At 36.4% G+C, this 10,866-nt stretch overlaps 1 protein-coding gene across 1 annotated transcript in view; it reads left to right on the plus strand.

The window, feature by feature from the left end:
* Nucleotides 1-9,401, plus strand: part of LOC121427919 (ABC transporter G family member 9-like) — a 36,785-nt gene extending 27,384 nt beyond the window's left edge. The window contains exons 10-12 of the mRNA XM_041624496.1: nucleotides 1,225-1,442; nucleotides 7,620-7,831; nucleotides 8,896-9,401. Of these exons, the coding sequence (XP_041480430.1) occupies nucleotides 1,225-1,442; nucleotides 7,620-7,831; nucleotides 8,896-9,103 (638 nt within the window). The 3' untranslated portion in view covers nucleotides 9,104-9,401. The remainder of the gene's footprint in view (nucleotides 1-1,224; nucleotides 1,443-7,619; nucleotides 7,832-8,895) is intronic.
* Nucleotides 9,402-10,866: the final 1,465 nt, after the last annotated feature.

Here is a 10,866-nt window from a genome sequence, read left to right on the forward strand (position 1 = left end):
TGATAATCCGAAAACGAAATGAGGTTCGATGTTCCGAAGGGTCGTAAGTCCGAAAACGAAATAAGGTTCGTTAATCCGAAAACGAAATAATGTTCGTTAGTCCGAAAACAAAATAAGGTTCGTTGTTCCAAAGGTTCGTTAATCCGCAAACGAAATAAGGTTCGTTAATCATTACGTTTTCGGACTAACGAACCTTCGGAATTACGAACCTCATTTCGTTTTCGGATCAACGAACCTTCGGAATTACGAACCTTACTAAGTTTTTGGACCAACGAACCCTCGGAATTACGAACCAGCTTAAATACGAACCTTTGGAATAACGAACCTTCTGATTATCCGAACCTTCGGAAAAACGAAGCTTCGGAATTACGAATGTATGCGGATTTTTTGTAGAGATATCAAAATAATGTATTCTGTGTTTCGAGCAAGCTAGGAAGTAAGAAAGTTTATCAAAGTTCTGTCAATAATAGTCGGGAGTAAAATAAGTAACATAAGTTGTCAATTTCATATAGTGGGGTTGAGGGGGCTTTTTTTGAGGGGTTGGCAAATTCAACGTTATATATAAAATCATTGTATTATATTTGTAAGAATAATAACTTGTGTACAAAGTGGGTTTCACGGTGCACCATGCATCTTTCGTGGCAATATTTGGTCGTCAAAATGACCACCCAAACTCGACGTTTCGAAAAGAAAATGTGTACTTGTCGTCTTCAAGAGAATGTAACAATACGTTTAATTATTTGTGTATTTTATTAGTAGTTCAGTTCATTTATTTCAAATTCCATATAAAAATAACATTAAGAAAAATACATATATCTATACACAACAGGAAAGCAAATATTAAACAATAATTTTGTATACATGGTATATACAAATAGTGTTAACATATTGCAGTTATAACAGGAATTAGGGGAAAGCCACCAAAAAATGAAATGAAATCAATCTCAAACAAATGGAGACTTTCATTTATATTCTGGAATCTGTTAATACATTATCTTCATTTCAAATCTATGATAGAATGAATTTCTTTCGTTTTGTACCTTATTATTTAAAATTTTCAAACCTCAAATTTTCGCTCAAGAGTATTGAAAACAAGAATCGTATCGTTCTAATTAAATGAATTATGTAAGAATTTTATATTCCTGTAATGTAATGAATGAATGAATGAATGAACTCAACTGATACATAAGATGGACCGAACTGTTTTCGTCGTTTTGACCGCAGTTCCGCAGGAGCGCGCCATCATCAACAAGGAGCGATCAGCGGGAGCCTACCGTCTTTCCAGCTACTTCTTCTCCAAGATCCTGAGCGAGCTCCCTCTGAAATTGGCCCTCCCTTTCTGCTCCTCCACCATCGCGTACTGGCTGGCGGGGCTCAACGCGTCTCCCGGTGTCTTCGTGGGGTTCGTCATCACCATTCTCCTGAACAACCAAGTGGCGCATGTGAGTTTTGTTTTCGACTAAAACCAGGGGCGCATCCGGGATTTCATAAGGGAGGGGGCAGGAGAAGAGGGTCAATTTTGTTGAATTTTCTGGCAAACTGACAAATCCCCCCCCCCACACTTCTTGGCCGATAACGAACAAAATATGATATTTTGGATTTTCACGGGAAAAAATTACACGGGAAGCCAAATTATTTAATTTCTACTATATTTGTGTTGCCCTATATTGATAAATGATAAATATTTATATACAAATAAAACAATCTCATATATTGTGTTATTTCGTAAATGATATCATATTTAGCCGCATAACCTTTTATAATGAGTATAGAATCTGTTTTCAGAATTGAAAAACAAAATATTTGAGGTAATTAAAACTGACACTTATTGGAACTCAATGTTCAGGCGGTAATCATGAGATGACATTTATTACATTAATTGATGATATTTTAGTTTAATGAGTGACGGATACCGGAAAAGGAAAAACAGTTCCTCTGAATTCCCATTAGTGATTCAAAAAGGAATGTCTTCCCAAAAGAAATTTCCAGATCTTCCGCTTTCAAGGATTTTCTGGAAAATCGATGAAAAAAGGGCTATTAATTTTTAAGATGAATTAATAATAATAATAATAATATAGGATATTTATATTGCGCACATATCCACCTTGTTGGGTGCTCAAGGCGCTCCTATATTACCCGGCTAAGCTAGGCGTTCATAGCGCACACAGCTTTTTTTAAGGAATTACTTCCTACCGGTACCCATTTACCTCACCTGGGTTGAGTGCAGCACATTGTGAATCAGTTTCTTGCCGAAGGAAATTACGCCATGGCTGGGATTCGAACCCACGACCCTCTGTTTCAAAGTCCGAAGACTAATCCACTGGGCCACAACGCTCCACAATCAATTAAATTGATTTGGTGATGATGATCCCCTTTCCAATTGAATTATGCATCCGTCGAGTCATTAATTTATGTGTCGGCTTTTTTCTTAAAACATGATGTTTTATTAGCCTGTTTATCAAGCATGTGAAGTATCCCCCCCAAGACTGGGCTATTTCCCCCCCAAAAAAAAAAAAAAAAAAAAAAAATCGGTGGCGGTATCTGAACTATTTTTACAACACGATCGTGCTGAAAACGTACACACTCGTTGCCTTTGATGTCATCTTCTACACTAAATATATTTTTTTGCAAGACAATGTCGTTATGTAACTGAAATATGCTTAATCATTTTACTATTAATATGCTGAATTATGAATGAAATGTGTTTTGTCTCTCTTTCTCTTTCTCAAATAAACAAGAATAATGATTAAACGAAGATCTAATTACTCTTTGTGGATTTTTGACAAATTTATTTTTTGCGCTTTAGAAATTAATTTCTTATATATTTGTTGTTGTTTTTTTCTTTCATTGAGTCAGTTTGTTTTTGACGCCGAAGCAAGCAAATTTACACCATGAACAGAAATAAAACAAAGCAGTTATACAGAAACGTTACAAATTTGGATAATTTTCCATTTATTTTCGGATTGCGTTTTCTTTTTTTTTTAAATTATCAAATATGCGACATTTACATTCTAAGATGTGTCCAAGGGAAGTATAATGGTAAACTCATAAAAATCCAATTTTCAGATATTCCTTCAGTTTAAACGCGAAAAATGGATATAGTGACTGATCCAACGATTGAATGATGCATATATGTTGTAAAATCGCCGTTGAAGCTTTTAAACACGTTGTTTAACCCCGTTACACGGGCAACTATTGTTTAAAATTTATATACAAGATGTTAAAAGTTTTAAGCAAGCTGTTTGAAAAAGTGTAAACAATTCCAACAAAGTTTAAGCAGTTAATATTTATAAGTCTAAAAAAAAACTTGTAAGAATGACGTGCTTAAACTTCGAGCTATATAGCTAAAAATTTGCGTTTTTTTTTCTTTCTTTTACAGTGCATGGAGATTCTTCGCAGGTCTTTATAAGAAATGTAATTGCTCTAAAAACAAATCAGTCAAAATGACTAGTTAATAGGTTCAGCTGGGTGCAACTGTTATTCTAGTCATATTTGACTATTTTCTAGTCATATTTTACTAGAACAGAGTTATTTCTAACTAGAATGTGAATATCAGTGATTGCCATATTAGTTGCTCCCAGCTGACCAGGCGCGTATAGCCAGGGGGGGCGGTGGGGCGGTCGCCCCCCCCCCCCAAAACGTCCCCAAAAAAAAAAAAAGAAGGGGAAAAAGAGAGGAGAAAAGGAAAAGGAAAGGGAAGAAAGGTAGCTTTGTGTTTTTTTTTCTTTTTATTCTTTATTTTTTTCTCAAAAGAGAAACGCCTTCACTCTTCTTGCTCTAAATTTATATGTGAATTTTGCTTCCGCGCTGCGCGCGGTTAAATGACAATATTGAAGTTCTCCATTGTTTCCCCCACCTTTTCTCTAACCCCAGCTGTTTTTCCACCTCAGCTATATGCTTCTTGCCAGTTAAAGTTGAAATTGTATACATTAGGGCATGGATTAGAGTAAGGTTAGGCCGAAGTAAATATATGAAGTCATCTTTTTTTTCAATTGATCGCGCAACTTCTGGTCTGGTCGGCTCCGAGCGGGTAAATCTTTATATCAGTTTCTGCCGTCACCTCCATAAAGTCAACTTCTCCCGCTTTTCAGCTCATTACTAAACAACCATAATTTTGGGGCAAACAGGTTCCTAATTTAAAAAGAGGAAGGTATGAAATTCGTGTCGTATTAAATAAAAAAGTACAATATTTTTTTATCAAATTGTATTAAACTTCATGTCATTTCCCTGTATACATTTATCTCCTGTCCTTTTTTGCGCCCTCAGTTTGAAATTTTGAATGACACTTAAGTTTCTTTATATTTAAAATGAAGCGCTTCAGGATAAGTCAAAAAAATTAGGCATCCTTTTTTTATATATAGATAGATAATTTCAATAAATCACAGAAGTTTCAACTTTTTGCGCACTATTTTCCTTGTAATGAAGTTCAATAATCTTAGAAAATCAATTGAATTAGAGCCGATTGGGTATTAAAGATATCTATATTTGATGAAACGTCCGCCCTTTGAAATTTCAGAGTTTCATTGCTCTGCGCGGGGAGGAATATCTTCCTTTACCAATCTTCTCTGTTTTGCGAGTTAAAAATATGCACTGTTGCTAAATTGTTTGTGATCAAATCTGATCTGTCCAAAGAAAGTATTCAATATATCTTTGAGAATACCCTTTTCTCGGGACCCTTTTTATGGCAAGAAAAATTGATAAAACGCTTTAGCTTCCGCGCTTCGCACGGAGTTATTTTCATTTTAATTTCCTCCATTGAATTTTCAATTGTATACCTCTTTTGTGAGTTCACAATCACTATTTGGAAACAAGATTCAAAATCACAATATAGTCAACCGAATTGGAGGTACTAGAGACAAGAGGAACGGCTCCTTTTTATTTTAATTTATGAAACACTAAAAGCTTTCCGCTTCGCGCGGGAGGGGGAAACCCCTCCCTGCACCCACCCCCTAGGGAGCGCGCTTCGCGCGCTCTGTAAGTGTTGGCACGCTTCGCGTGCATTTACCGCCCCCTCCAAAATGAAATCCTGGCTACGCGGTTGCAGCTGACTACTGGTTTAGTCAATTTGACTGTTTTTTTAAGAGTGATATACTTGCACAAGATACCCGTTAAGATCGGATGATGCTGATAAATAACACGATTAAGATCAGGGTTATGAAATAAGACACGATGAGAATTTATTTCAAATAGTGCAATGGTCTTTTTTTTCAAAGTTCGAGACAAAAATAGCAACTAACATACAAAGATGAAAGTGATTACATTATCAGAATGACAAACGCCGGGAACATAAGTATCTTAAAATCTAATTTCCTTCTCATATAAATGGCACATGACTGTCTGAATTTTCATGTACTTTTTGTGACATGACATGTTTCCTATATAGCTAAAAATGTTGCCTTCCCTTACCTTCTTCCTCCATGCTCATTCCCTCATCCCATTCCAACATGTTCAATATCCACCATGGCCATGCATGGGATGCAGGGGGGGGGGGGTGATGAAGCACCCCTGGGGGGTTTCCTTCGGGTGCATCGTATATAATAGGCATCACCCCTGGAAATCGGATTGGTATGCTAATATGTAGAAATTTGCCAAAAATCACCTTCATTTTTTAGTGAATGCCTTTTTTCTTTATTTGTTCGCTTGTCATTTTTTTCTTCGCTTGTCAAGAAAACTCTGATCAAATCACTTTCATTTTTTTTTTTCAAAACCATCACCTCCTCTTGAAAAAAATATCTTTCCAAGATCTTGATGTATACTCCGTCATACCTTCCTGCTCCTTTTTACTTTAAAGGGGAAGTTCACCCTGAAGAAAAGTTTGTTGTAAAAATAGCAGAAAAAATAGTAAAAAATATCGGTGAAGGTTTGAAGAAAATCCGTTAAAGAGTAAGAAAGTTATTATAGTTCAAAGTTTTGGATTTGTGACGTCATAAACGAGCAGCTGCCCCATGTGTTATGTAATATAAAATGCATGAATTTCAAATTTTGTATGGTTCCTGATGACTTAATTTTGTTTTCTTTTCATGATCGGGTGTGAAATGATTTGTCTATTGATATACTAAAGGTACAGTGAAAACCGTTTTCAATTTTCTGAGAAAATGACATTTCATTGATTTTTTACCATTCGCTATGTAGGAATGACGTCACAAATCAAATAATTGAAATTCTAATAACTTTTTAATTATTTGATGATTTTTTCTCAAACCTTCGGCAATATTTTTTATCATTTTTTCTGCTATTTTTACAATAAACTTTTTGTCAAGGTGAACTTCCCCTTTAACTCCTTGTTTCTCCTTCACCCCTTACATTTCTACAATGTCCCATATCCGTCCCCTCATTTTTCTATTTTTATTGTCTGATTTCCTTATATTCTCATCTTTTTGTCGCCTTTCTCACCCCCATTTAGAAAAAAAAATGTCTCCCGTCTGGATTGGATGTTCTATAAAAACGTATAATCAATAATCATAACATTAGATACCGATATAATCTCGGGACCTGTTCGGGGACTTTCTTCTTCAGTTTAAATTCTGTGTCATGGCTATGAAAATCGATCGTCTTTGACTTTTTCGAACAATTAATGTGTCCTTCGGGACCATCACAAGACCATGAGAGATCCACTGTATCATATCCAGGGAGTGATTTCTGGCACAACTCCAAGTCTAGTCTCTCAAACTCGATTTCATAACCCTATCGAGCCCAATTACATTTCACCCTCGTTCTTTGTAAATAAAGAACCTCTTAAAAAATAACAATCCCTGTTATATAATATGTCTGTATGATAATAAAAGTGATGATTTTGACTGAGACCCTGGTTGGTTTAATACTGATAATAATTCCCCCTCTGAGAAATTAATTGGACGCCGATCTCTTACTCACCAATGGAGAGAGAGAGTTTTTTGGATAGCAGAGGGGGGGGGGTGTCTCTGAGGAATCTAATATAATAAATGGATATTTTCAGCATTTTCATATTTAATTTTTCTAAGGCATCGCAAGAAGTTATTTTCAGGCAGCTATCATGATAAAAAGTGGGGCGGCGCTCAAATTTTTGTACTTTCTGAACAAAATACGTTTTTTCCGCAGGAGCATAAACAATCCCACTAAACTTATCAAATTGATATTTTACGGTGGCATGGCTGGAGGAAAAGGAGCGTTATATATGTTATGTTTCATGACACAGTTGGTCTGTCAAAATTGTTACTTAGCCGAGCACACCCTTTATTGCTATAACATTCTTTTTCTATAAGAAAATAACCCAAGAACTCACTGAGGCGAACTTAACATTTCGACATATTTCATAATCTTTATTCATCAATGTAAGTCGGTTATTTAATTCCTGAACTACCATGGCCGTAAGCAGATTTTATTTTGATTGTAGGCAAGTCACTAAAAAATGTTTATAGAAAGTCAAAAGCGGCGGAGCGAGGTGACCGAGTTTGCAATTTGAATTTCATGATTTCGTGTATTTGTGCACACTTTTCGTAGATTTGGGGGAAATGTTCAGTAAAAGAATGTAAGCTTTTGAAATTTCTGCGGAGGGGGGGGGGGACAGCACGGCCATGCTAACCATTTCAGCTCGATTTCGAATACAGTGATATACCCCCTTTTTATGCTTCAAATTTCAGGCCATCGGGTTATTTATTGGGGCATCGACAAACTCATTCCAAGCTGCCATCGCTGGTGGAAGTCTTTACATGTTGTCTTCACTTCTCCTGGGAGGGTTTTATGTCTCGACCTTCCCATCATACATCGAGTGGTTCCGGTTTACCTCGGTCATTTCTTACACCTACGGAGCGACCCTTCACGTGATCTTTGCGCTTCAGCCACAGCCAGTCAGGTGATAGAATATTAAATGCACAGAGATGTATTTATGATTGAATGTTAATTATTTACTCGATCTCTTATACAACTGGCACATATTTATTTGATACTATTAAAGATATATATCAAATTGATAATTACGAAGATTAGGATTTCCAAAGGGGAGACTAGGGGCAGGCAAATATCCAGGAGTGGGCTTCGGGGGCACCCCCGCAATTTTTTTTTTTTGCTTTTTTTTTGGGGGGAGGCAAATGTGTGCCTCCCGCATCGGATTCCTGGAACCGCCTCTAAATATAGGGGTGGGTATCATAGTACCAAATGCCATACACCTGTCATAATTTGAAGAAAAAAACACGATTTAAAATGAATGAAAGAAGTTGCATAAATATCAATCTATTAATTTTTCTCATAATCCAAACCTTTCCACAGCCTGTATTTTTGTCAGAGAATCATCAAATATTACCATTTTAGCATGAGTGGCGATCTGGAGGGGCTGACACGCCCAGATATTTTTAATGTAAAGAAAGAGACTCCCACTGCTGGTCCCTGCACCCCTGCTATCACAAGAAATCACTGAAAATGCAAATACGGATTAAAATTGTGATTTTTTTTTTCTTCTTTTGTTTCATCTTATTTCTTTATTTATTTTTATTTATTGATATATTCCTATTCCACAATCATGAAAGTACATTTCGTAATAAATCATGTTTACAATGAAAAAAAATGCATAACATATGCAGGATTGAAACATAGCAATTAAATGAAAAAAGTAAAAGGGCCTACTAAAAAGCAGAGCTTGTAAAATGTAGACCCCCTATCAAAACTTTATACAAGGATAATATGATACAAATAGAGTAAAATAATCAGCAAAGTTCTATAAACTTATAGATATTAACCCTGTAACACAAATGTATATACACTATATACAAAATTAAATATTGACTTTAAAATAACCAATACTACCGTGGATGAAGTTCAAAAATATTTGATTGAATCAATAAGAATTCAGAAGAATTTTTTTGATGAGTAATTTAAATCGGTTAATATTAGCTGCCACTTTCATTTCTCTATCACCTCCAGGTGTAGTACTACCGCAGTCTCGTTATTCCGTGAGTGTTTACCACCGCATGATCCGGCGGCGAGCAATGTCCGGGGTTACTCTATCGTCCTAAAGGAAGCATCCGTTGTCTTTCCCATCTGGGCGTACTATCTCATCCTTCTGGCAATCATGGCAGTCTTCTATCTCCTGGCGTATCTGGTCCTTCGATTTGTGAGGAAACCTTCTTGACGAAACTCCTAATGATGCGTGTCATCCTGCATGTTGGTTCAAATCGGATGAGCGCTCTGGCTAGACCTTGAGTGGGAGGTCCTGGGTTCGATCCGCCCCTGGCCAAGTCATATACCAAAGACTTTCAAAACTTCTGCCTACCTGTCAGGTACTAGGTATCTTATAATAAAGAAGGATAATAATGATAACATTAATTTTATGCAGGGCTCGTGGCGAGAAAGCAGTTCAAAAGAGCTGAAGTGGCTACCATTGGTTACCATGTACACAGCAAAAACTGTGGTGTTAACCGGTGTACATAGAGGACCACACCGGTTATTTTACACCGGTGTTAAATTGGTGGTGTTAGTTTTACACCTATAGGTGTTATTACAACACCTATGGTTGTTACATTTACACTCTTTGGTGTTATGTTCAATCTCTAGGGTGTTATTTTAACACCTCAGGGTGTGGTCCTCTATTAACACCAATTGGTGTCAGTTTTAACACCACAGTTTTTACAGTGTATAGCTAGACACCATTGTCTTCATCATTATTATTATAAGGAAATCATGGATAATGAAAATACAGATCTATGATGCAGCTGGAAATTAGGGGTACAGGGATTACATAGCTTATTCGTATGCCGAATGGATTAGGTATATGATGGAAGAAGGAAACAGTGAAGATGATGATGAGGATGATGATGATGAAAGTGATGATGGTGATTGATGATGATGATGATGGTGGTGGTGATGATGAGGGATGATGATGATGTTGATTAAGATTACGATGATAATGGCGGTAATAATGACGATGATGGTGATGATGATGATGATGGTGACGATACTGGTAATGGTTACGATGATAATGGTGGTGGTAATGGTGATGATGATGATGACGATGATGATGGTGTTGGTGGTGATGATTATGATAATTATGATGATGATGATGAATGCTTATTTCAATTTTTATTGTTCAACAAACTATCGTCGTGAGATGTATACCTTTTGGTACTAATCTTAAGCTAATTTGTTTGTTAGGCCCTATTGGAAGGATATGAGATCATTGTTTTGTTTAGATTTCATTATCTGGCACATCAAATATCATACAACATCAATAAGGTGAAACATACTGCACATAATGTTATTATTGTAATATTTGGAAATAAATAACTAACTAAAGATTATACGACACGCGCCGAAACTTTTATTTTTCAACGTATTGTGGTACCGTACATACTGTACATCGAATATTTATTTCAAATGAATGGTTAAAATTTATTTATACATTCCAGATCTGATGTTCGTGTGTTTCTTGTACATTGATATGAATAAAATGTAGTAAACTTGAACTAAAGGTGTGTATTTGTAATGTTTTTTCCATGAGTGATTTGTGTATTTTAGTTGTTTTTTATATCATGCTTTGCAGAGCGAAGAAATCATCAACTTAGACGTTTGACAGTGGGGGTAACAACCAGGAATGATGCTGTGCGGATGGTGATGGTAGGCCTGATGATGACGACGATGATGATGATGATGAAGGTGGTGGTGGTGGTGGCTGTGGTGATGATGACGATAATGGTGATGATGGTGATGGTAATGATGACGACGAAGACGATGATGATAATGGTGGTGGTGATGATAATGATGACGATGGTGATGATGATGATGATGATGAGTACGATAGTGGTGCTGGTGGTGATGGCACTGGTACTTATGATGATGATGATGATGCTGGTGGTGGTGGTAATGATGATTTTGATGGCGGTAATAATGATGATGACG

The sequence above is a fragment of the Lytechinus variegatus genome, chromosome 14 (assembly GCF_018143015.1).
Source record: "Lytechinus variegatus isolate NC3 chromosome 14, Lvar_3.0, whole genome shotgun sequence".
In the NCBI taxonomy this organism is placed as follows: domain Eukaryota; kingdom Metazoa; phylum Echinodermata; class Echinoidea; order Temnopleuroida; family Toxopneustidae; genus Lytechinus; species Lytechinus variegatus.